This window comes from Leuresthes tenuis, unplaced genomic scaffold (assembly GCF_036924035.1).
Source record: "Leuresthes tenuis unplaced genomic scaffold, fLeuTen1.0.hap1 SCAF_22, whole genome shotgun sequence".
NCBI classification, from domain to species: domain Eukaryota; kingdom Metazoa; phylum Chordata; class Actinopteri; order Atheriniformes; family Atherinopsidae; genus Leuresthes; species Leuresthes tenuis.
In genome coordinates, this window is record NW_027325376.1 from 3970193 (window position 1) to 3996964 (window position 26772).

The following is a 26772-nucleotide window of genomic DNA, read 5'->3' on the forward strand; positions in this document are numbered from 1 at the left end:
TCTGAGGCGAGGTACAGAAAATGGCTGTTGATCGTTACCGGTGAGAGATATTTCGCTGCAGACGCCGGCATATTCCCGTTTTGCCCGTTGGGGAGCAGCAACCAACCGTTTCCGTTGGGTGTCACACGGAAATGACCGAAAACCAACGAACACGACAACTTCCGTGTTGTTAGCTTAGCTTAGCTTAGCTTATCTTAGCAAGCCGAACTATCGTGCTGTTCTTTCGTTCATAAAATGCGAAGTTTCACAGGTTGTATCGAGGCTTTTTCACGCAAATAGATAACTTTTTGTCCTTCCAATAGTCCACACAAGTTTAGGTTTAATTCAAGTAAAATACTTTTTGTTCAGTTTGAGGAAAAATGCCTTAAATCACAATTGAGATGCTGAGAAAACAGCAGCGGCATCTGTGATAAACTCAAATGTTAATGTGTCTGTATCTTTGCTAGCGTCAGAGGCTGTTCAATGGGGAAAAGGAAAGACATGATTCACCCCAGGTTTCTCGGTGAGTATCCAAAATTGTTACTATTAGGTTAAATGTTAAGCCATCGTTGTTGTTGCCGTGTGCAGCAAGAGGCACCGTCGCCTGTTTGTTTTGTACAGAGTGATTATTAGAAGCTCTCTAGCAGCCCAAAAAGTGACCACAAAGTTGGTTTAAAGTCCCCTTTCCCTGCTTTTAAAAGCAGAATCCATTTTATTAACAGACTGAGCGTGTTTTAGTGGAAACAGACTCAGCAGGTGCGGTTGATATTATGAAAGAACACATCCTCTACGATGCGGCGCGATTTAAAAACTATATTCAAAATAATTATAAAGAGAAATTATCCATTTATTCTTTAAAATATGTGCTTAATTTTTGTTTAAACTGTGTTATTGTCACAGACTAAATAAAATCAGTTGGGGAAAACATTGGGATGGTGTTTTTATAGCGTGGCAACAACTTAGCTGATGATGTCACGCGCACTGTCAGCAGGTAAAACAGGTGGTGAAGTCTCAGTGGACAACATGGACAGAAACTTAAAGCTGGCAGTTCAATGTCTGGGATGCAGAGACCTCAGTGACATGTCCAGGATTACACCGTCTGTTGTTAACAAACCCTGTAATCCTGATGTTCCAAAATCGTCCATTTTATCACATTTCCATGATGATCAAGGGAAGAAATGGTTTAAACTTCCTCCTCCTTTTTCTCCATTTTGTTCCTGCTCTGCATCCCGGGCGTCTCCTCTTTAACTTGTCTGCATTATGGCTCTTATTCCAGGCATCACCTGGGCTTTGGAGATACTAATCAGCTGCTCCCACATTTAAAAAAAACAAAACAAAAAAAAAACCTTCCCGTTGCCATGGTTATGCTTCATAACAGCTGTAAAGAAGAGCCAGATTTACCAGCTTCCAGAAGCACAGCATCTGAAACCAGGCCTTGCTTATTTCAGCAGTTTACTGTCCAACCGCATTCAGCACATATGGCTCAAACAGTCAAAAAGCTAAACCGGCCCACCTGAGATCCAGATGTTTAACCCACTGACCCTTTTGTACACCAGATGTGTCAAAACTCAGACGAGTGAAGCTTTTTAGTTTGGTGAATAATCAGTTGATTCGGTTGTGACAAACGTGCAGCGCTTATGTAACGTGTTCTTTTCCTATTTAAATATATACATATTGTCAGAATTGTTTAAATTATTTATAGTTTTATCCCTTTTTACACTAAACTCTACACTTTCCAGCTCATATGAATGTCAGCAGAAAGACTTCAGTTGGTGGCAAAGAGTGATGAATGTTAGCCTTTAGTGTTGAAATCACCCCTAACTCTGTGATCATTATGTGCTCCTTTACTTATTTGTGATCTTCTGCAGGTGAAGGCGGCTCCAGCCTGCACAACGTTCACAAGCGGAAACACAAAAAACACAAGAAGCACAAGAAGAAGCACCACAGCTTCGCCGAGGCCCCGGAGCCCGAGCGGCTCCCGGTCCCTCGGCCTCCACCGCAGCTCCGACTCAAGATCAAACTGGGCGGACAGACGCTGGGCACCAAGAGGTGAGCTGTGGGCAGGTTTCAGTGTCACTCAGCGTGCACTGATCAGAAAACACCATCGCTTAAAGGGGAACTCCGGTATTCTTAAACCTGGACCTTATTTCTGGCATGAAATACGTTCATCTTCTCACTGAGAACAGTTTGGTGAAAGTCGGCGTCCTTCGGAAGATATTTAGATTCCTTAGACGATGCAGCCTCTAAATAAGGCATTATCTGTCTTTATTTCACCAATACTTTAAGAAGAATGAATGAATGAACGTGTGCTATAGCTCTGTTAGCTCATAGCTGCTGTTATGTGGCTACTTGCAGCTATAGGAGAGCTAACGGAGGGATTTCTACACAGGCACTCTACTGGGACCACTTCATCCACACGCCCCCCTGCAGCACAGCTTATTCACTCCGTGCTCTGTGACAGTCGGCTAACTTCACACAGAGTTTGCTGCTGATAGTTTTGTGCAACATGGCAGGATATTTATCAGATTTTGACAACGTGGACGACAACTCTGAGTAATGAAGTGATGATGAAGTGGTCCCAGTAGAGTGCCTGTGTAGAAATCCCTCGATTAGCTCTCCTATAGCTGCAAGTAGCCACATAACAGCAGCTATGAGCTAACAGAGCTATAGCACACGTTCATTCATTCATTCTTCTTAAAGTATTGGTGAAATAAAGACAGATAATGCCTTATTTAGAGGCTGCATCCTCTAAGCCCCGTTCACTCCGTTATATGGATCTCCAGTTATCTAAATATCTTCCGAAGGACGCCGACTTTCACCAAACTGTTCTCGGTGAGCAGATGAACGTATTTCATGCCAGAAATAAGGTCCAGGTTTAAAAATACCGGAGCTCCCCTTTAATGGGCCGCTGTTTGTTCCAGTGTTCCCACCTTCACCGTCCACCCTGGCGTGGCTTGTCCTCCAACTCCGTTGATGATCATTGACAACAATGTGGATGACGATGATGAAGACGATGAGGACGACGATGACGAGGAGCCCTCTGTGCCTCTGGAGCAGTATCGAGCCTGGCTGGGTAAGTTACAGTCAACCCAGCGCCGATCCGTTATTATCTGCACTGCGGTTTGTTTTAGGCTTTAAACAGCTTTTGAGGATCAAACATTGTAGAAATGAAGCTGTTTAGAGTCCGTAAACAGACGTAAAACTGAGTGAAATACATGTTTTTAACGTGTGGTTCACAACTAAATACAACACAACGTTTGTTTTAGCATTTGTTCCCAAACTGGTGATAAAGAAAATGAGTGAAAGGGGGTCACAGAATGATTAAAATAGGGGTTTGATGAGAAAATACACTCAAAATCTGAGTTTTCTACAAACTGTCAGTCATTTGTCACTAAAAACCTTTGTTCTTAGCCTTCAAAATGGATAAAAACATTGATTTTAAAAAAGCATTTGAGAGCTGAAACCTTTTGAATTATACTTTTAGTCTTTTATCAGCCAAAAACTATCAAATAAAAATCCACCTTTGTTTCATCAGACTTGAAAAAAGAGAAATACTAAATGGATTGGCACCTGAAACCTGAAAAATCTTTGCTTTTTCTTGTAAAAATAGATAAATGAAAGAAAGAAATTTATACAAATGTCTGCTTAATGGGTTAAAGTAGACATGCGGGTTAAAAATTGAATAATTTGTCATCTTATTTGTTGACGAACATCTAAACTATTGACTATTTTGACTGTAAACAGCCAAATATTCCTGTTTTCAGCCATTTCAGTTGTGGCAATTTGCTACAATTCTTTGTCTCATGTGTTCGATCTAATTTATTTGTTTAGATTTCATCTATTTAGTTGCTGTACCAGAGAAATATTTTGACATTCTGATTATGTCTTTGCGTTGTTGAGCCCGAACACGCCGACACAGTGAGTTTGATGCTCGTTTCAGGGGCTTAAAGACTGGCGCTCGCCTTCCTTTAGGCTCTTCACCGTGACCTCAAAGTTAAACTGAGCTGTGATGTGTGACCACAGATGTGCTTTAGATACTTTTCATGTTCTCTGTGTGTATTTTTCTGAATAAAACTGGCCTTTAGGAGGCTGTGAAGTTGTCGTAAAAGTGAGTGAAGCAAACATTTTGTCTGCATCTGTGCGTTAGATGAAGACAGCAACCTGGCCACATCCCCGATGCCGGACATCGACTCGGACTCCATGCTGTGTGGGCCTGTGGATGAGGAGGAGAGGTGGCTGGATGCTCTGGAGAAGGGCGAGCTTGATGACAACGGAGAGCTAAAGAAAGAAGTCGACGAATCCCTTCTAACCGCCAGACAGGTGAGGAAGGGCTTAAACTGCTTTGGAGGAGCAGATAAATGCAGAGCAGCACTTCAAACATCCATTTGAAATCATCGTGTCCGAACCTCTCACTTAAGGGACATTTTGCTTAAGACCTGACAGAGTTGTGCCGCTTAATGAAGCTTCGATTGTTCCCGTTCCTCCTCAGAAAGCCCTGCTGCACAAGCAGCAGAGCCAGCCCCTGCTGGAGCTGCCCATGGGCTACAAGGAGAAGGAGATGACCGCCGAGATGATGCAGAAGCGGGAGGAGCGAGCCCGCAAGAGACGCCTGCAGGCCGCCAAGAAGGCCGAAGATAACAAGAACCAGACCATAGAGAGACTGACGAAAACCAGCAAGGCCAAGATCAAAAGCCTGAAAGAGAGGCGGTCCAAGCAGAGTCAGAGCCCCATGGTTCGGTACAGCGACTCAGCGCAGGGAATCGCCATCTCCTTCCCCGCAGGGGTCTCCCCTCCGGCCCCGGCTCCTCCCCTTCCTCCACCTCCGGCGCCGGAGAACTGCGGCGTCAGCGGGTGCGCCAACTCCAAGAAGTACTCCTGCTCAAAGACGGGGGTCCCGCTCTGCAGCCTCGAGTGCTACAGGAGGAACCTGCAGCTGGTGCAGAGCGCGGCGTGAGATCAGCTGATGTGGCGGCTTTATTCTGAGCGTCAGAGGCTTCATTGACTGTTTCCCCCTCAGCATTGCTTGTTCAACAACGCAATTATGTACAGTTTGGATCAAATTCTGCTCATTATTTATCATTTTGCACGGCAGCTCGCTGCCGACAACGACACAAAGTTTGAGTTTTGAGAAGCTGGAGCGAAAGTCTCCGACGTTCTGGACAAGTTTCAATCTTCTGAATAATGTGTGAAAGAAAAAATGTCATCGAGACCGAGTAAATTCATATGAAAACAATAAGAAACTGTTGCTTTTTAATGTCAAATAATGTTCATCTGTGTAACAAAACTGTACAGAATTTAAATAACAACGAACGCTTTCATTTATTACAGCATCTTTTGCTGTGTCAGCAGAGATTCAAACAGCAGCAAAACGTTTGTCGCCGCAGCTTCGTAAACTTCAAGGCAGCTGGTCGAGCTGCAAAGGAGGTATTTACTCGCCGAGACGCTCTTCACGTACACGTGCATTAAAAAAAAAAAGCTTGCGTACACTTCTGGTGAGAAACGAGGCACAAAAACGACCCGGTTTGAAGTAGAGGTCAGTCTGACGTTCTCTTATCGCCGCTGAAAGCCTCGGTCACGCTCGGCTGGGATCTGCTGACGATCATCTGGGAAACCGAGGCCCGAAAAGGCTCCGAGCCGGTTTTGTTTTCCTGAGAACGTGACGGGTGCATCACAAAGCCAAACCAAAGGAGAGTCTGAAGGCCATCTCCACGGGAACCTCTGCCACCGAGTCGTGGAAGCACACGTAGAACTCCTGAGGGACGGGCTCCAGCAGCATCCGCCTAAAAACAGGAGACCAGGCTCAAACGTCAACCTTTTCCACCTTTAAAATGTCCTCCTTTAACCCAGCTACGACCCTCTCCACTGTTCATTGGTCATAAAGCGGCAGACTGAAGGGAAACAGAGCTGCTGCCATTCTCCTTTAAAGGGAAACGGATAAAACAGCTGCATCCAAACCCAGCGGTAACATCTGGTTCTGCAGTGAAAAGTCGAGTTTCTGGAGCCACACGTGACACAGAAGCGAAGTGAAGAGCTTCTGCGCCGCCGTTTATCAGCATAATCTCAAACATTTAAAGTGTCTTTATCACCAAAGTGGAACCAGACGTACCCTATGACCCAGTAAGTCATGGTGGGGGCGGGCTTCTTCTGGTCGGTCCAGTTCTCTGGCTTGCACTGAAACAGGACCCCGTGCTCCTTGACTGGACCCAGACCCCAACCGGCGCTCTGAGGCCTGTCGGCTGCTCGCCGGCCCTGCAGGAACAGCACAGAAACGCACAGACGGTGTTACCAGCAGACCTCAGAGCTGTAAAATAAGGCGTGTTCCTGTCAGCTTTTATTACGGCTGCTGCTGGACGTGTTTCTGAGACACCGTGATGTTGTCAGGTTAGCATCTGCCTCACTCTGGCAACCATTTAGAGCTTTTTCACTCTAGAAAATGCTCATATGTGTATATTACTAAGATGAAAAGACGAAGCTCTGCTCGCCACACTTTGAACAGCCAAATATTCCTGTTTTCAGCCATTTCAGTTGTGGCAATTTGCTACAATTCTTTGTCTCATGTGTTCGATCTAATTTATTTGTTTAGATTTCATCTATTTAGTTGCTGTACCAGGGTTTCAGGGGCTTAAAGACTGGCGCTCGTCTTCCTTTGGGCTCTTCGCCGTGACATCAAAGTTAAACTGAGCTGCGATGTGTGACCACAGATGTGCTTTAGATACTTGTCTCACTCTGGCAACCATTTAGGGCTTTTTCACTGTAGAAAATGCTCATATGTGTGTTACTAAGATGAAAAGACGAAGCTCTGCTCGCCACAATTTGCAGAAACGTCCGTTTTTGGGCTATCTGAGGTCGGGAAAACACGAGTCCAAAAGAACAGCAACGTGTGCACGTAGCAGCCAGTCTTTACTGTGAGCGTGCACGTGCTCTTTTCTGCTGACCTGGATGTGGCTCTCGGGGGTCACAGGCTTCCATGTTGTGCTTTTTGCATCACTTCCTGCCATCAGAACCTTCCCAAACACCCGTCCCTTTTATTTCCATCACATCCTTCTGAGCATTATGTTAAAACTGAGGTGTAAGATCCCCAAGACCACATATGTCAAACTCCGGTCCTCGAGGGCCGCTGTCCTGCAGGTTTTAGACGTTTCCCTGCTTCAACACACCTGATTCAGATTGAATGGATCTCTTTAAAAGATTGTTAAGTTCTGCTAATGATGCATTGATCTGATTCAGGTGCGTTGAAGCAGGGAAACATCTAAAACCTGCCGGACAGCGGCCCTCGAGGACCGGAGTTTGACATCCCTGCCCAAGACCAACAAATAAAAGACCTTTAAAGGCCTCTTAAAACACTTCATGTTATAGCGTTTTCCTGCCACTTGGGGGCAGTCTCATAAACACGTGGAACAATCTGAGCTCTTCCTTTTGTTCCTTTAAGCTTTTATCTGCAGTGGAACAGAGAAGTTAAAGTTTGTGTGGACCTTTCATCTGAAACAGCTTTTCCTGCTCCTTAACTGGCTGGAAAACCTTAACAGATCCTTCACAAACAGAGTTGACAGCAGCCTGTGAGGGCGAGCTGCGTCCAACCGCCTCACCCTGGCCGGCGGACTCTGCTGGAACGCGGCCCGTATGGAGAGGCAGCAGTGGTGGAAGTTGCGTATGAGCTGAGGGTGAATGGAGCCGCTGAGCTGAGCCACCTCCCTGTGGGTGGGAGCGATGAAGATTCCCTGCACAGCTTCCATCAGAACGTAGTGGAACAGCGTGTTCTCGGCGCCCGCCGTCAGCCTTTCACGGTGAAAACACGTTTCAGCCAACAGGAATTCGGTTTATAACTCAAATGAACAAAGACAAATGAGTGGCTGCTCACTTTATGGTGTTGTACATCTCCTCCGTCTCCTTCTCAGTGAGGGTCTTCTTCAGCGTGCCGAGGTAGAACGGGTTGGGGTGCTTCATCCTGGAAATCTGAAACAAATTACGAACAATGTCTTCTTGTGCATCTGCTCCCCTGTGCTCAGGTTTATATGCAGGAATAGGACCGCCATCTTTGTTTTGATGGGGATAAGTTGAAAAGCTTTTTAGGACTTTTTAGTGGTGGTTTAAAGATTCTTTAAATGCTTTCAGTAGTTTTAAATGACCTTAAGGCACGCTGTGGGGCTATAAAAACACACAGAAATAGGCTACTGGGATATTTAGCTCCGTTTTTCATCAGTTATTTGAATATAAAGTTAATCTCTTATAGTTAAATTATTATTGAGACTTGAACCTGCTGCGTGAACCAATCAGGATGAAGCTTAGAACTTCTTAAAAAGGCTGCGGCTGTACCCTGAAGAGGCCTCCGCTGCCTCCGCTGCCATCGGACCCTCCGGACCCCAGTGAGTCCCGTCGCCCCCCCAGCTTCCTCGCAGAGTCTGGGGTGGAGTGCGGGCTGAGGCCTGGAGCCGTGGACGAGCCGGAGCCCGACGCAGCATCCATCTGCCCCTCGCTCCCGCTGTCCGACAGGCTCCGCTGGGGGCTGGACCGGCGGGCCTTCTCCCCGAAAAGGCTTCGTCCTCTGGACCCGGAGGAGCCTTTAATGACCCCGGCCAGTTTGCTGAGGATGGGGGAGGAGGAGGCCTGGCTATCGAGCCGGTCGCGGGCTGTGGCGGCCGGGAGGAACCAGTCAGCGCAGGACAGGCAGGGAGCAGGTGGAGCGTTCAAACGCTCCTCAATTCCTGCCTCCAGCACCTCCAACTGCAGCAGGGTGGCTTTCACCTGAGCCCACAACATGACATTTACTTCTTCTGCAGATAATCAAACTCAAATCAAGCAACTTGGATCTTTTAAAGTAGATTTCAACACAGCCCACCTGATCCACATAAATGCAATCAGGTCCCGGAGAGCCCAAAGCTGGTGAAGCACATCCACCTGCTTCCAACAGGACGCACTGCATGAAGTGCCTCTAAGGTGGAGAGAGAGGACAATAGTGTGTGAAAAAGAAGATAAACTTAGAAGGGAAGCGGCTAAAGATGGAGACCTCCTCACAGACAGGATTACAGGGTAAATCCCAGCTTTCTACCTCAGCATCTAAAGCTGTTTTCAGGCGTTTCTCGAACAAAAGGGCGACTTGTCTGCTTACCAGCCCCACGATGAGGAGGAAGTGGCGTCCCTGCGGCTGGCTGAAGCCTGGAGCCGAGCCGATGTCTCCGTTAGATCTCTGCTGGGGAAACACCTCTCTCCAGATGACCAGCTGACCCACCCGCTGCTCGGAGGCCAGCGGCAGCAGGCAGTAGTGCTGGCAGTACAGACACACGTCCAGCAGGTCCTCCTTCGGCAGGTGGTTGGCAATCAAGTAGGACTGAGGGTGGAGGGTGGGGGTAAAGGGGATGATTCAGAGAGAAAACAAGCATGAAAAACAAGCTGCTGACATCTGAATCGCACTCATCGTGATATAATGTGGAATAAGCTGCCAGTAAATGTCCAGGAAGCAGACACCCTCTCTGCCTTTAAGATTAGGCTGAAACTCTCCTTTCTGATAAAGCTTATAGTTAGGGATGGCTCAGGTGATCCTGAAACATCCCATAGTTGAGCTGCTATAGGCTTAGACTGCTGGGGGGCCTCATCTGTCCCACCTTTCCTCACTTTGCTCTCTTTTTCCTCCTGTTTAAATTCTAAAATGATTTTATGTCCATGTGACATTATTGTGGTTATTAACTCGTGTTTCCCTGTTCCAGCAGGTATCCTTTGAATGGTGTTATGGTGTTTTTCCTCCTCTTTTCCCTCTTTTCTGTCTTCTCAAAGCCCAGCTGGTCGAGGCGGATGAACACCCTTCCTGGTTCTGGTTCTGCCAGAGGTTTCTTCCTGGTTCTGGTTCTTCCAGGGGTTTCTTCCTGGTTCTGGTTCTGCCAGAGGTTTCTTCCTGGTTCTGCCAGAGGTTTCTTCCTGAGTCTGGTTCTGCCAGAGGTTTCTTCCTGGTTCTGGTTCTGCCAGAGGTTTCTTCCTGGTTCTGGTTCTTCCAGGGGTTTCTTCCTGGTTCTGGTTCTGCCAGAGGTTTCTTCCTGGTTCTGCCAGAGGTTTCTTCCTGAGTCTGGTTCTGCCAGAGGTTTCTTCCTGGTTCTGGTTCTGCCAGAGGTTTCTTCCTGGTTCTGGTTCTGCCAGAGGTTTCTTCCTGGTTCTGGTTCTGCCAGAGGTTTCTTCCTGAGTCTGGTTCTGCCAGAGGTTTCTTCCTGAGTCTGGTTCTGCCAGAGGTTTCTTCCTGGTTCTGCCAGAGGTTTCTTCCTGAGTCTGGTTCTGCCAGAGGTTTCTTCCTGGTTCTGGTTCTGCCAGAGGTTTCTTCCTGGTTCTGGTTCTGCCAGAGGTTTCTTCCTTTAACAGGTTTCTTCAAGTTTCGGTGCAATCTGTTGGTTTCCTTAGCTAGGATATTGTTTTTGAATTGGCTCTATATGAATGAATTGGATTATTTTTAAATTAATTAATTGGATTTAATTGGATTATGATTATAATGAATTGAATTCCAATTGGCTTGAATTTGACAATATCATTTAAGTGCCTTGAGATGACATTTGTTGTAATTTGGCGCTTTATAAATAAAACTGAATTGAATTGAATCATGTAAACAGTGGGGCACCACCAGGAGTGGGGGGGCTTGTTTGGACCGCTCAGCCTACCTTGTAGAACAAACAGGAGCCAAGAACCACGTAGAGACGCCTCAGGCCGAAAAAGTCCTCAGACTGAAAACAGAAAAATGTGGGAATAAAAGAGGGTAAATGAAGGTGGGGGGGGGCACAGAAAGAGGCACCAGATGCAGGAAGAAATCAGTAAAGTGCTCTATTTTTAACAGAACTGCTTCCAGCATCAGTAATTTGTTTAATTTGAGGTCGGAGCTCCTAAAGAATGAATAAAAACAAATCAAATTTCTCACCATTTCTCCAAAGTCAGAAGACTCAAAATCAGAGAGAACTGTATCCACCTCCACCTGTGGAGAGCAGAGCGCTGTGAATAGCTGTGATAACGTAACCAGCTGAGCTTTCTTTGTCCCTTTTATTGATTAAAACGTCACCCGAGTCTGACACGTTTCTAAAAGTGAATAAGAGGGCATCGAAGCTGCTCTAAAGGCAGAAACTGACAGAAACGCACCTTGATTTCCGGAGGCAGAGTGAGCCATCGTACCGCCGGCAGTCCGTCCAGGAAAAGCGTCCCCGACACGTCTGGCGGCGGCGCAGAGGAGCCCTCCCTCAAACGGGAAGGCTGGATGAGCTGCTGGAAGAAGAGGCAGAAGAAATGATCCAGCCTGGGAGCGTGGTCCGGCCTGCAGAACGCCCTGCGGAGGAAACGGCTTCCGTCACAGCAGCAGAGTCACATCACATTATTTACATGTTGAATGACTCCTGGATGCGAAGGATTTGCTTCAGGGCGCCGCTCTGCTCCGTGGTGACTGCGTCCGTTCCACAAACGGAGCTCGATGCGGCGGCGCTTTGTATTTCTGTGGCACAGCTGCTGTTCTGTGGTGAATACGACTCCCTTTGCTTCGTGCTGTTTATTTATTTAGTTTTTGATTTCACATCATCGAGTCTGATGCAACTCAACCTCACAGACGTTTCAGAGCAGTTCAGGAAGTTCAGAAACCGTCAACTGGAAGCTCTTAAAGCGGGCTTTGAATGAGGCGCCGGGCTGAAGCTCCTCCCTTTTCGACCCTTTCGTCAGCAGCTGACTTGATTTGATCGTTTAAACCAGGGGTCGGGAACCTATGGCTCGCGAGCCAGGTGTGGCTCTTTTGATGACTGCATCTGGCTCGCAGATAAAACAAAATATTCTCACTTGTTTTAATCCATCCATCGATTTTTCATGTCCTGTTCAGGGCTGCAGGAGCATTATTTTAATTGGATGATACTGGACTACGTTGCAGCGTAAAACAGGTAAACGCCCCCTTTTGAATCAGTCTGCTCGGTCATTAGCTCAAAGCTAACCCTTCGACGGAGAAGATGGCGAAAAGAAAAAAAGAAGACGAGTATCGTACATTTCAGGCCCCCGAATGGACTGAAGAATTCACCTTTGAGGAGAGAGCAAATTCTGCGGTGTGTCTAATTTGCAACGACAAAATTACATCGATGAAATGGCACTTCGACACGCGCCATGCTACCTTTGCATCAAAATACCCGGCAGGAGACAGCAGAAAGAAAGCTGAGCCAAGAGCTACTAAAATATATTATATGGCTCTCATTGAAATAAATTTCCAAATTTTTTGCTTTCATGGCTCTCTTAGTCAAAAAGGTTCCCGACCCCTGGTTTAAACGATGAATATCTAAAGTTCGGGACCATTTCAAACTAAAGAAAAGCTAATTAGCACAAAGTCTCTGCACATATCCGGCCCACGTCAGCTCTTCAAAGGAAACCTTGTTCGTTATTATCCGGTTACTCAAGTAAAGATGGACTGATGATTTTTATTATATCAGCTGAGAAAGAGGAAGCTCCACCACACCAACCTGTCCAAGGAGCCGTACATCACTTTTAGCGTCCGCACCACGTCTCCCACCACGGTCTGCAGAGACAGCAGAGGAACCCTGGAGGGACATGGAAAACAGCTGGCTCAATGTCAAAGAATCCCAGCTCATCAAATATTTGGACTAACTGCGTTTTTAAGACATGAATGAGATTTCCCGGGTGGTGTGATGACAACAAACTGGACTGACATGGCCGCTAAAAACCAACGAGTGGCTCAAATGACTCATTTTACTCTTAAAGCGCGACTTGTTGCCAACAGACGGACAAACAGAAGCACGTGTTTGAGCTCCTTTCGGACTGTTTTTACAGATTATGTGTCTGTCTACCTCTCAGCAGGAAGACCGATGACCAGCAGGTTGTTGCTCTCCTTCCAGTAGCCGACATGGACCAGATGTTTCCCGAGCAGGAGAGACGAGCTGAGGGAGCAAAGCACGAGTCAAAGGGAGGTGGGACATGAAAAGGATGCAGAGATTAAAGTCAGCTGGAGCTACCTGATGATTCGCCCTCCCGTGACATTCTCCAGCATGTCGGACAGGGTGAGGAAGATGCCCCTCACTCCTTTCAGCTGGCTGGATGCTTCACACGCCGGGTACTGATACAAGATCTCCTCCTGCAGACACACAACCCCCCCCAAACACACACAGAGTTCAACATTTCTGGTTGAGTTGTTGCTCTGTGTCATGAAAACTGCATTTGTGGTGTAAGGAAACATCTCTGGTTAGCCTAACAACAGGGGGGGAAAAACAGGGTACATAAAAATGTGAAATATCTGCTCTTGGACGCTGCTTTTACCAAAATTTATGCCTCCTCTAAATTATGGATAGAAGAGAAGAATGAAAGCTCATTCTGCCACCTCAACAATGTCATTTTGGTTTGACTTTCACCGGCCAGCCCACGCTTCACTGTGGAAGGAACCAAAAATGTCACTTTCAGGCCGAACCATACGAATATTTTCCAAGAGTTTGAGCTTCCTGGGTCAGAAAACGCAGATTCAGGAAGTGCAGGAATTCAACTGAAGCTTTAAAAACTCCCAGCTGCACAGTTCACTGTTCAATGCTTCGACTAAACTCTGTTTATGCTGTGATTCAGTGGAAGTCTTTAGGTGTGCGAGTGGAAAACGTTGCAGTGGGCGGATCCAGAATATTAGTATTCCACCCGGCATGCTGGGAAGTTTGAAGGCTGCAGAGCGGGGTCGGGGGTGAGGGGAGATTTACAAGCCGCCGCTTATAGCCTTGGCAACCAGAAGCCTACGGAAGATATTCGCCTCCAGGCCAAAACCCGTAGAAGAACCAGCCCCGTGCGACACTTCAGCCGCGTCCGTCTGCACAAAGCAGCGCAAAGAAATAAAAAGAAGCAAAACGCTAAAATACCACAGCTGAGCCTCCGGTTTCTACAACCCTGCAATCAAAGGACTAAAAAATCAAAGTCAGAGTTTAGAGGCACTGTCATTTAGAAAATCAACCACTGGCTGATGTGGCTCCAGACAACCCGAACTCTCCGCTTTTCCACCGCCGTTTAGGCCAAGATAAATACAAGAAATCTGGCAAGCAGATGCACGGATATAACTGCAGAACAGCGAGGTACAACCGCCAACCTGAAATTAGCTGACCACCAGGAGCCTGTGGCTGCAGCGTCAGAGGTGTCAGTCATGAAAGGGCTGCGGCGCCGCTCTGTCCCACCTGACGGGGTTCAGAGCGGCGCCCTGCAGCTGCGACCCCGCCTCCTCGCATCAGAAAAGGACACGTTTTGTGTGTCAGCAGCCGTGAGGTGGACAGAAGTTAAATGATGGATCGTTCGCTGACAGCAGTGACTTCTTCTTGCCTTTCTTTCCGTTTCCTCTTGGTTGCTGCCGCCGGCGCTGGAGGCCGCCCAGAGCAGTAGTCGTCTGAAGCGTGTGACTCGCATCAGAGGGATTCAGCGAAGGCTTTCCAGTCCTAAAGTTGGGATTTCCTACATAGCTTCAGTAATTCTAAGCACTCACTTACCGGGAAACACTTCCAACGAATGGATTAATGAAAGGCTCCTGTTCAGTGTTTATAAAGAGTTTTAAAGGGGTTGCTAGGAGCAACGGGTGATCCGGTTTCCCCAAAAATACTTTAAAAAAGGATGGAAAAATCCGTCTATAAGTGGAACTTTGGGTTATTTTTATCCAGGATGCACCTGGCTCGAACCCTTCTGTTTCTCCCCGTAGCTTTTTAACAGCCGCCCGCTTCCACTGGACGACCTTTTTAGAAACTCTGGAGCTTTACTTATGTTTCAGCTGCAGAACTTGGAGTATAAATCTAGTTCCTGTCCTTGAAAATGTTCCTGATTAAGTGGCAGTGATTTTCCACGGCTGGGGAAAAGCTGAATGGCAAACTGACCTCATCCTGGGGCGATGCTGAGTCCAGTTTAAGTGACAGGTACATGACGATATGTGGGATGTGTCCGATGGACATCTGGAGTTCAGCCGTGTCCTCCCCCCACAGCAGGCGCACCAGCTGGCTGACGGGCGGAGAGGCCTTCGTCTTATGGACCGACGAAGAGTCACCCGTGCTGTCCCTGTCCGCCGAAGCCGCCGTCTCCAGCGTCAGCCTCACCTGGAGAGGGTGGAGGGGGGGTGTGTGGAGAATAAAAACAAGGAAAAGGAGAAGAGATGCTCAGGAACATCAAGTCTAAAAGTGAGACAGAATGGGATTAACTGAGAGGAGGAGAAAAATATGAAAAGGAAGCCATTCTGTTGCTAAATGGTTGCATCAGCCGGCCCACAAGCCGCGCTGAGCGCTTCCATTCATTTGAAAATACCTCTGCAAGTCGCCACGGCTCTGCATGATTACACTTGGCAGGAGACTTTAACAGCGCTCATGAGCCTGTTTTTGGAAAATAGCGGCGAGCGTGTGTCCAGAAGGGAGAAAAGCTTCGATCGTTACACGTCCGCCGCGCTGAGAAGTGAAAAGCCGGATGCCGACTGTCAGAGAAAGTGACACTGTCATCAAGACTTAACCGCATCATGACAAAGAGCGTGTGTGTGTGTGTGTGTGTTTCTGTGTGTGTGTGTGTGTTTCTGTGTGTGTGTGTGTGTGTTTCTGTGTGTGTGTGTGTGTGTTTCTGTGTGTGTGTGTGTGTGTGTGTTTCTTTGTGTGTGTGTGTTTCTTTGTGTGTGTGTGTTTCTGTGTGTGTGTGTGTGTGTGTGTGTTTCTGTGTGTTTCTGTGTGTGTGTGTGTGTGTGTGTGTGTGTGTGTGTGTGTTTCTGTGTGTGTGTGTGTGTGTGTTTCTGTGTGTGTGTGTGCGTGTTTCTGTGTGTGTGCGTGTTTCTGTGTGTGTGTGTGTTTCTTTGTGTGTGTGTGTGTGTGTGTTTCTGTGTGTGTGTGTGTGTGTGTGTGTGTGTGTGTGTTTCTGTGTGTGTGTGTGTGTGTGTGTTTCTGTGTGTGTGTGTGTGTGTGTGTTTCTGTGTGTGTGTGTGTGCGTGTTTCTGTGTGTGTGTGTGCGTGTTTCTGTGTGTGTGTGTGTGCGTGTTTCTGTGTGTGTGTGTGTGCGTGTTTCTGTGTGTGTGTGTGTGTGTTTCTGTGTGTGTGTGTGTGCGTGTTTCTGTGTGTGTGTGTGCGTGTTTCTGTGTGTGTGTGTGTGCGTGTTTCTGTGTGTGTGTGTGCGTGTTTCTGTGTGTGTGTGTGTGCGTGTTTCTGTGTGTGTGTGTGTGCGTGTTTCTGTGTGTGTGTGTGCGTGTTTCTGTGTGTGTGTGTGTGCGTGTTTCTGTGTGTGTGTGTGTGCGTGTTTCTGTGTGTGTGTGTGTTTCTTTGTGTGTGTGTGTGTTTCTTTGTGTGTGTGTGTGTGTTTCTTTGTGTGTGCGTGTTTCTGTGTGTGTGTGTGTTTCTTTGTGTGTGTGTGTGTGTGTGTTTCTGTGTGTGTGTGTGTGTGTGTGTTTCTGTGTGTGTGTGTGTGTGTGTGTGTGTTTCTTTGTGTGTGTGTGTTTCTGTGTGTGTGTGTGTATGTGTGTTTCTGTGTGTGTTTCTGTGTGTGTGTGTGTGTGTGTGTTTCTTTGTGTGTGTGTGTTTCTGTGTGTGTGTGTGTTTCTGTGTGTGTGTGTTTCTGTGTGTGTGTGTGTTTCTGTGTGTGTGTGTGTATGTGTGTTTCTGTGTGTGTATGTGTGTTTCTGTGTGTGTGTGTGTGTGTGTGTTTCTGTGTGTGTGTGTGTGTTTCTTTGTGTGTGTGTGTTTCTGTGTGTGTGTGTGTATGTGTGTTTCTGTGTGTGTTTCTGTGTGTGTGTGTGTGTGTGTGTTTCTGTGTGTGTGTGTGTTTCTTTGTGTGTGTGTGTGTGTGTGTTTCTGTGTGTGTGTGTGTGTGTGTGTTTCTGTGTGTGTGTGTGTGTGTGTGTTTCTTTGTGTGTGTGTGTTTCTGTGTGTGTGTGTGTATGTGTGTTTCTGTGTGTGTTTCTGTGTGTGTGTGTGTGTGTGTTTCTGTGTGTGTGTGTGTTTCTGTGTGTGTGTGTGTTTCTGTGTGTGTGTGTTTCTGTGTGTGTGTGTGTTTCTGTGTGTGTGTGTGTATGTGTGTTTCTGTGTGTGTTTCTGTGTGTGTGTGTGTGTGTGTGTGTGTATGTGTGTTTCTGTGTGTGTTTCTGTGTGTGTGTGTGTGTTTCTTTGTGTGTGTGTGTTTCTGTGTGTGTGTGTGTGTGTGTTTCTTTGTGTATGTGTGTTTCTGTGTGTGTGTGTGTGTGTGTGTGTTTCTGTGTGTGTGTGTGTGTGTGTGTTTCTGTGTGTGTGTGTGTGTTTCTGTGTGTGTGTGTGTGTGTGTGTGTGTGTGTGTGTGTGTGTGTGTGTGTGTTTCTTTGTGTATGTGTGTTTCTGTGTGTGTGTGTGTGTGTGTGTTTCTGTGTGTGTGTGTGTGTTTCTGTGTGTGTGTGTGTGTTTCTGTGTGTGTGTGTGTGTGTGTGTGTGTGTGTGTGTGTGTGTGTGTGTTTCTGTGCACGTTGCTGGACTAAATTAAAACCAGACCGCTGCAAAGCCACGAATAAGACAGCAGATGGCCGATCCTCTCGCTTTTACTTTCCATCCATAGGACTTCGGTTCACTGTCATTCAGAGAAAGTCGGGCTTGTAATTACAACGTGCACGCGCACGTGCACACGTACACAGAAGCACGTGTGTTCCAAGATGCCCGGAAGAACCAGACACGGAAACTTTCAGGTGACGGCTGAAACTTTAAAATCAGATTATGGCGAGAAGAAGCAGCAAAAAATGAGCAGTTTTGATTGATCAGGATCGGATTCAATGGATCAAAGCTCCACGCCGCTGAAAGAAATCCACCAAAAGAGACCAAAAACCCAACATTCACTGGAAAGAGCTGAGCTGAAACCTGTCAGCGCCGGAGAGGCCGACGGTGGAGCTTTGCTGATGTTATTTCAACCAAGAGGAGGTACAGCATCTGGATTAAATCCCTGATTTAGAACCTGTGCTGTGAAGCAGCTTCAAGGCATTCAGGGTATCTTCTGCTTATCATGCTTAATAAACCAACCAATGGGGATCTCGGTAAGCAGGTTAGCAACTCGGTGCATCCGCCCGGGCTTTGTTGGATTCTGAAAGTCAGGTGACCACCGTTCATTTCCAGGGGTTAAAAGCCTTGTGCAGGATATGAATGTTCAGAGCTACTGCTTTTAAAGTTGGACTCGGACTTGTTTGACTGTGACGGCTCACAGCTGTAGTCACCTGCAGACACATCTTTAAAAAGCAGAGTTTCTTTGGGATAATATTCTGAAAGAAGTGTCCAAGTGGAGACTCTCTCCTCCCGGAGGTGTCGTTCAGGCTCCGTTTTTATTTGGTGGTAAATAACGGCGCAGTTGGCTGTGAATATCATGGCGGAAAGTTCAGTAAATCACTCCTTCCCAACTTTTCCAGTCTGAAAGAGAAACTCCCATAAATCTAAAGGCAACAGGGCCAGACAGAGAGATCAACCTGTCCACGCTTTCAGGTGCTAAAGTGAAGCTGCTCGTATATCTGAGCCTAAAGGCAGAGGTTCTTCTGTGGGGCCTTTTCCAAGTCACCACAGCAGGAGCTACGAAGACAGAAATATTAAAGGCCGTCCTCATTAGGTACCATAAAGCTGCTCTGATTCACAGCACAACCGGCTCAGGTTTGGCTGTATTCTCATGCTGTTTAACTCTGGAGTGTGATGAACGTCCTGCAACAAAACAGCTCTGAGTAGTGAAAGGCAGCAGAACTGCGGAGGTTCTGCTTAACCTCAGACCACTGAGGTTAAGCAGATCCAGTTAGAATCTTTCCTGCCAAACTAATATAAGGAGTTTGACTGAAATAATCGCAGAAATGAGCACCCAAAAAGCTGCAGAGGGTTTAAACACAGGGGCTGCTGTGGACATTACCTTCCAGAGATCTGTATTTTTCACCATCTGGAACCAACCAAATGAAGGAAAGGTCCTATTACCTGGTCAGAAATGTTGAAACTGTATTTTTCTAATCCAGCGATCACTCCCAGAGCTCTCCGGGGCCTGTCAGCTCTAACCACAGGCCACCAGCCTCTCCAGCAGGCGCCTGCATCTGGGCTCCCGGCCATTTCAGCCAACTTGAAGGTTATTATTTAAAAAAGAGCCAGACAATACCGAGGCATCAGGCGAGGAATCTCTCAACCAACAAGTGAGTTCTAATTGTTATTGAGCTACTCTGACCTGAGGGTATCGAGCTTAGAAAGTCTCAAAAAGGCAGACCCCAGACTGGGAAATCACAGGGTAAAGAGGCCGACTGGCAAACTGCTGCACTTTCTCTCATCATAAATTACACGGATGTGGCGAGGCTGCAGAATTCCAGCCTGTTGATGTCAGTCATTTACCACCCAATCGTGGCCGGACACACACACACTCACTCACCAAAGAACAGGCTGTAGCTCATCCAGGATCAAGGAAAGACGCGCCGCTCCGACTTTAATGCTAATATTTGTCCTTGTGAACATAATAAGCAGTCTCTGTGCTCCACGTGGGACGGCAGAGGCTCGGAAAGACCTCTGCAGAACAATCATTCTGTCAGCAGTGCATCTCTATTTCCAGTTTTAGAGCCATTGTGGTGCCCGAGTAAACTCGTACTTTTCCAGAAATCTCCCCCTCCAATGTAATTTAGTCTCCGACTACATCTTCTAATCAGCCGAGCTTTCGGTCCCGCAACAGCTTCCTGTGGCGCAGGAAAAGACTCACACGAGTGTCCCGTTTATCCACCGCGTTCGCCACCAGCTCCTCTGTCATTTGCAAATTCCTTCTATTTGATGGTCTGCTTTTTGGTGAAAATCCTCAGCTAAAAATCCACAGATGCTCTTTTATTTGGGGGCTAACAATCAAAGGATCATTTCTCAGTAAGTGAGGGTTTTCCACGGTTGACCAGCACTGGCCTCTGCTTTCTGTGCACATTTTAGCAGTTGAGATGAACCGAACACATCTGCGCTTACTGCCAGCGTCTTGAAGGCGTAAATGTTGGCTGACAAAAGCAAAACCGATCCGATGTGAAGACGACCGTAGCGCAGAAACCTCTCGGATTGAAGTTTGAGCTCTGCTGGACCTCCCAGCCGCCTTCGACACATTTTGATTCAGTGGCTTTATGAATCAGCCGGTCTAACAGATCAGGTTCTTTCGTGTTTCTTTAGGAGGTTTTAAATGAACAGAGAGAATCAATCTTTCAGGGGTTCCACAAGGTTCACTTCTTGGCCTTCTTCTCTTTAATCTTTACATGCTCCCACTTGGTTTTATAAAGAATCACGACACATCCAACCTGTATGAATTATATGAAATGTTGTTGGTCCAAATAGAGGCAGAAAATCTATTCATATGTGTCTTTAAAACACTTAAAGCTCAGGTTTGAGGATCATATTACGAACGTTGGATTATTTTTAATGCTGTATTTGCAGGATTATTAAAACAATCACTAAGATAAGCTTCAACTTCTTCTTATACGAACATGGAAATTCAAATTTCAGAACAAAAGTCACCTTTAAAATCCTCTAACGAGTCCATAAAGTCCATCTCTGTTCTCTGTGTTTAACCTGATCAGGTTTCTCGGGTCATCCGATGTCTTTTAGCTGTTTCCAGCGGTCCTGCGTTCGGTTACTGAGGTCTATGTCCAGCACAGTGGGTTTACAGCTAATGAAATATGCTATATAAATAAAACGAAGGGGCACACACTGACCTGTGTCGGGCCCGGGATGCAGGACAGAACCCTCTCGATGTTCTCCGAGGTCACGTCAACATCGTCCACCGCTACGAGCACATCGCCTGCGTGCAGCAAAGAGACATTTATCAGCCAAATGTGGGTCGAAACGAGTCAGCAGTACAGTTAAATACAGTCTAACCACTCCATGGCGCCTGAACACAGAAAGATTCAGCACATGTTTTAGCACTGAGACAAACTAAAGAGTCACCTGAAGTAAAGCAGGTAAAGAAAATGGATGTTTGATACAGATTCATATTTAAGATTTAAAATGAAACAAAACCGGGGTTTCTGAGTGCTTTGAGGCTCCAGTAAACAGCCATTAAACAACTTCACCTGCCTGTGTGCACACCAGTAACAACCATTTCAGGTATTTAAGCGCTCTAATTGTTTGAGCATGTTGCAGCGCGGCAGAAAAGCTTCTCTAAACAGTAACTGCTGTCGGTAATCATTCGTGGTGAAGCTCAACTGGCATTCTTCTGTTTTCAGGCGAAAAGAGGGCAGAAAAATCACTTCACAGATGCCAAAACTGAGCTCCAAGTCTCACCAAAGGCTGAGAATACTGCAGCATGAGCTGGAGAAGGTGCTCCTAAACAACACGGGACTGAAACCTTTAAAGCTTTGATCTGTGCTGGTGTTCTCTACAGTGGGAGGAAAGAGGAGCAGAGATGGGTTTCTTTCCACTGCTGCTTTACTTTATAGATGTAGCTGTACAAACCTGAGCAGTTTACACTAACCAACAGCATTTAACCTCAATAAATCCATCTAAGTACTTCATATATCTACCAGTCTTGATGAATTTGGTACCGTAGCCTATGTTTAACTCATTATTTGGGTTTACGGTGCTTTTCTCTTCAGAAATCTGCCCCTGTGTGCGTGACTATGGCTATGTTATAATAATTACAAGCCGTGCTTTGGCAGCGCGTTTGTATGGCGTTGAAATTAATGGGGCAGGAGTGGAGCCCGGCTCCACAGATGACTGTACCGGCCACCGGTTCTTTCAAAAGCTCAGGCACAAAAGGACGTTTTAAGTCTAAATCAATCTCTAAATGCTTTGGTGAAGTGAATAATCCCTGATAGTCTGTCGCTGTCCAAACAGATAACTCTCTAAATAAAACAGGACGACTCCTGACCTCAGAAGGGAGGAAGAAGTCAGAGCTGGATGAAGACAGATGTCTGTTACTGACTCATGAGCTGATGAGGACATGGCAGATGATTTTGAACGTAAACCATCTTTATAAGAAGGCATTTCAGATGAAAAGCACCACAAAAAGCTATGATATCGATCTCCCCTTTACAGAAGCTTCCTGTTAGAAAGACGGTCTTACCAACGAGGACTTGGCCACATTTCATGGCTGCACTGTTTGGTATAAGTCCGTGAACAGTTAGTCTTTCTTCTTCTCTGACCACAGCAGGGTTTCCCTGACCTGTGCCCCAGGAAGGCCGATGCACCACTCCCAGCAGGGCCTCCAGCAGGCCTCCGCTGTCGCAGAGAGGAGCCGAGCCCGCTAAACGCTTCGGGTTGAGGTAGACGCACACTTCCTTCAGCTGCTGAACCGTTTCCCCCTGCCTTTGGCCCGGCTGGTTCTTCAGGATGGAAGCCGGCGGCGAGGACTTGTCTTTGCTCCCATCCCTCCCTCCTCGGCGCTGAGAAGGCCGGCGTTTTCTCCTCAGTATCCTTGCGAGCCTTTTGAGAGCGGGCTCACCTTTCGCCCGTGAGCTGCATCTCTGCTTCCGGTTCTGCTCGGTGATGATCTCTGCCTCCTTCTCGCTGAAGCGAACATGATTGGTGGAAACACACTGATTTGCAGCCAAGGCGACCTCCTCTTCACCCTCACTTAGCTCCAGATAGAAAAGCTCACCATTCTTCTGAATATCATCCAGCCATTCTGGTTCCAAGTCGCTGAGAGAAAACAAAACAGTGAAACATTAATTAAATATAAAGTAATATCAATGGATGAGAATAGAACTTACATTATTACCTGATTAAGTAATAAAATCTAATTAAATTAAAGTATTTTTCTTTATTCTTTAGACTCAAATGCATACGTTATTTTTTACCCAAGCGTACTTAAATATCCGCCATAGTTTAAGCTTTTATGGGTGCCCATGCTTGCGTATTTCCAGATTGAAACACTTTTCTGTGTTATGTCACTTCAGAGCTCGTCCATGTGTACCTCACAGCATGCCAACTAAAAAGGTAGGACCTATTTTCTTTCTTTTGGACTCTCTAAAGAGCCTGTGGTGAACTACTTTGACAACACAGCCATAAAATTGAGCATTTATGCAATTACTTCCAAAGGTTTACCTCCCAAGCTGAAAGCCAGAGCTATATAAAAAAAAGAAAAAGCACGTGGGAGGAGATTAAGTTAACTTCTAGCCACAAAACATGAAGACATTAGATTTCACGTCTCTGTTTCTTATCACGGACTAATATTCTTACTCTGTGTAATCGGAGCTGCTGCAGCTCGATGATGTGGATTCACCGCCGTCTTCGACATCATCTTCGTCCTTGTGACCACTCGAACGAGCTTTTTCCACGCAGAGGTGGGCGTTAGCGTACGCCATACGGTTGGGGGGGAACTTTTCCTCCACGCGCAAATACGAAACGCGCCTCAAAAAGCTTTATTTTCCTAATTTTCTTTTACAGAAAATAGCGCCGATATCCTTTCGCCATGTTGTAGCGCTGTCGAACGCCACGGGAGGGTCACGTGACGCGCGAGCGTGCATTCCGATTGGCTGACAGCGCAGTTGCCCCTGACAACGCAGAAGCTATCCGAGCTCCCTTTTTTATTATTCGCTATCGGGTCGAGAAGTTTTGCGGAAAGTTGTATTTCCCGGACCTGTTTAAGTGTAAGAGTTGGTTAACCTTTTTGGTTAAGATTATTATCGCTAACGATGAGAGGGCGCGAGCCACATAGAACGCGCCACTTCGTGCCAGTTTACTTGACAAGCTCTCAAACCCTGTAAATAATGCAGGAAGTTCACAGACGCCACTACAAGCCTGTATAATTCTCATAAGATACCAGCACACCAAGTTCATCTGGGAATGACTTTAAATCCTATTTTCTGTGATAAAACTCAGTAAAAACACGGAGGAATGCTGCCGCTCATTATTAACAGTCTGCATTATAAATTAATGTCATTACTTTCATTCAATAGCAGAGGATCTGCACCTCCCCGCACGAGGTTTTTAAATCCCCTCCGGCATCCAGCAAAGTCCTGGCAAAGTGCCACCGGGCAAACAAACAAAAGCACACAAGTAAAATCTGCATGAAACCGTGTGACTGACCTGTAAAGGAGAACACTGCGGACCGAGTCAAAATCCTCCAAGTTCTTAGAAAATGAGCTTCCATCTATAGAAAGATTAAACATCATTTGTGTTTCATGTTGCCGCCGGATCAAACGTGACGTCAGAAGCTGATCGATAAATAAAGCGTTTCGAAATCCGAAAAGGGGGCATTCGTCCACAGCGCAGTCCAAAGTGAATCCCTGCCCTGTTTGAGTGAAGTTCTGCAGCGCACCAGCAGCACCGTGCAGGCTGAGCCGCGGGTCCGCCCCACATTTCTCACGTCAATCACCGACACTGTGCGGGGAGCGCTTCGACGCCAACGCTGTTCAAAGCGGGGCAGAAAAAAGAAAAGCCTCTCGTGCTTTTCCTTTTTTACGCATTGAGTGTTTCTCCAGGCCGACGGAGCGGAATTTATGTCTTCTTGGCAGGTGAAGCTGAACCCGCCTCCTCTGAGCTACTCAGCAGGCAAAACCCACGTTTAACATCAACACTCGGGCCTGGATCTCACTTCCCTGCACGCAGCCCGCATTGTTGCTGTTAATTAGCCCCTGTGCTTACAAATGGTTTCACACACACACAACCAAGCAGCCAGGGCCTTATTATGCAAGCAAACAAGCAGCTCTACTGGAAACGCAGCTTAGTTTCGGTAAAACACTGGTGGCTATGCTTGAATATGACCACAAAACAAACTCTGCGGTGTTCCGGGGAGCAGCAGAGGACATATTCAGAAATTTAATCCGTGTGACTGATAATAGTTTACACGCCGTCGCGAATGCAAGTCACGCAAACTCAATAAATAGTACCTGCAAAACTAGAGGAACAAAACTTTAACACGAGGCAGCTGCATGTTGATCACAAGCGGAGAAAATCACACTTTGTTGGTTTGTTTATGTTTTATAGGTAAAATAATCTGTACTGCAGCAATAAGAGACCTTTATCATGTAAAAGTATGTTCTTTTTAAGATGATTATAAGAAGAAACAATAGGGAAAAGAAACCACTTGTTATTTGTTTATGTTTTATAGGTAAAATAATCTCTACAGCAGCAATAAGAGACCTTTATAATGCAAAAGTATGTTCTTTTTAAGATGATTATAATAAGAAACAATAGGGAAAAGAAACCACTTTTTATTTGTTTATGTTTTATAGGTAAAATAATCTTTACAGCCGCAATAAGAGACCTTTATAATGTAAAAGTATGTTCTTTTTAAGATGATTATAAGAAGAAACAATAGGGAAAAGAAACCACTTGTTTTTTGTTTATGTTTTATAGGTAAAATAATCTGTACTGCAGCAATAAGAGACCTTTATAATGCAAAAGTATGTTCTTTTTAAGATGATTATAATAAGAAACAATAGGGAAAAGAAACCACTTTTTATTTGTTTATGTTTTATAGGTAAAATAATCTTTACAGCCGCAATAAGAGACCTTTATAATGTAAAAGTATGTTCTTTTTAAGATGATTATAAGAAGAAACAATAGGGAAAAGAAACCACTTGTTTTTTGTTTATGTTTTATAGGTAAAATAATCTCTACAGCAGCAATAAGAGACCTTTATAATGTAAAAGTATGTTCTTTTTAAGATGATTATAATAAGAAACAATAGGGAAAAGAAACCACTTTTTATTTGTTTATGTTTTATAGGTAAAATAATCTTTACAGCCGCAATAAGAGACCTTTATAATGTAAAAGTATGTTCTTTTTAAGATGATTATAAGAAGAAACAATAGGGAAAAGAAACCACTTGTTTTTTGTTTATGTTTTATAGGTAAAATAATCTGTACTGCAGCAATAAGAGACCTTTATAATGCAAAAGTATGTTCTTTTTAAGATGATTATAATAAGAAACAATAGGGAAAAGAAACCACTTTTTATTTGTTTATGTTTTATAGGTAAAATAATCTTTACAGCCGCAATAAGAGACCTTTATAATGTAAAAGAAGCCAATATCTTCTTTTTAAGATTATTATTATAGGAAACTATGGAGAAACGAACTTCTTAGAGAAACAAAATGTTGATCACAAGCGGAGAAAATCCCACTTTGTTGGTTTGTTTATGTTTTATAGGTAAAATAATCTTTACAGCCGCAATAAGAGACCTTTATCATGTAAAATAATCCAATATCTTCTTTTTAAGATTATTATACGAAATATAATATAATATGATGTTTATATCTTTTTATTCTTTGACATGTATGCAAAAACCACTCTGATCATACTCCTTCCCTCATGGCCTCCAAAGAGGACCGTGAACGGTCATCAAAAGCTGAGAGCATATGAAATTAATCAAGTCTCTCGGCCCGCTTCGCGCTCAAGAAGGAGTATCACCGACTCTTCATCGTGGTTAGCGAGACCAAACACTTTAGAAACACATTTCTCAAGTTAAAAACTATAGAAATGATCCCTGAAAGTATAGTCTTAACCTCCTCACTGCAAACCCCACCTATAAGTGTGACGGTCACGCGCCTCACTGTCACGGTGCGCACAGCCTGCTCTGTGTTTTCAAGTTTTTGAAGGGAGTTGAAAACATGTATCACCGTAAAAAGCCAAACCATTAAATGCATAGAATAGAGAAACACTATTTCTACAAGTACGCGCATCATTTGGTGAAGTATTATGAAAGCTTTAAAGACACAATGATTAATATTTCTATATCCGGTCACTTATTTACATTGTGTAATACAAATGACACAAAACAAAACATATATATGATTGTGGTTTTAAAAATAAAACCATTTATTGCTTTAAAAAGATGTATAAGTTTTATCTTTGTAGTACCCACAATGCATTTCGGCGCCCCGTCCCGCCGTAAGTGTCTCTCATTGGCTGCTGTGATGCTGCTTGGCAGCGTGTTAGCCTGA

The 26772-nt window shown here is 45.5% G+C and overlaps 2 protein-coding genes and 1 non-coding gene across 4 annotated transcripts; 1 reads left to right on the plus strand and 2 right to left on the minus strand.

Annotated features, from left to right (window-relative positions):
- Positions 1-107: 107 nt before the first annotated feature.
- Positions 108-5435, plus strand: ino80b (INO80 complex subunit B). Its single transcript, XM_072376512.1, has 5 exons — positions 108-502; positions 1848-2028; positions 2901-3052; positions 4127-4299; positions 4469-5435. Exons 1-5 carry the CDS (start codon positions 463-465, stop codon positions 4931-4933), a joined length of 1011 nt encoding a protein of 336 aa, XP_072232613.1. The 5' UTR covers positions 108-462; the 3' UTR covers positions 4934-5435.
- intu (inturned planar cell polarity protein) lies at positions 4998-24427 on the minus strand. Of its 2 annotated transcripts, none has more exons than XM_072376500.1 (17): positions 23913-24427; positions 21949-22523; positions 20600-20685; positions 14811-15026; positions 12939-13057; positions 12774-12863; positions 12429-12506; positions 11083-11266; positions 10868-10921; positions 10614-10676; positions 9086-9304; positions 8816-8908; positions 8293-8721; positions 7838-7932; positions 7566-7755; positions 6086-6228; positions 4998-5759 (listed from the first exon to the last, which is right to left on the minus strand). In XM_072376500.1, exons 1-17 carry the CDS (start codon positions 23996-23998, stop codon positions 5648-5650), a joined length of 2832 nt encoding a protein of 943 aa, XP_072232601.1. In that variant the 5' UTR covers positions 23999-24427; the 3' UTR covers positions 4998-5647. The 2 variants fall into 2 exon arrangements, with proteins under 2 accessions (XP_072232601.1, XP_072232600.1); XM_072376499.1 differs by lacking the exon at positions 23913-24427 and adding an exon at positions 23064-23301.
- A 1687-nt stretch (positions 24428-26114) lies between these two features.
- On the minus strand, positions 26115-26331 carry LOC140282461 (small nucleolar RNA U3). The gene has a single exon (XR_011909892.1). It is a non-coding gene; the product is annotated as a small nucleolar RNA U3 (small nucleolar RNA).
- Positions 26332-26772: the final 441 nt, after the last annotated feature.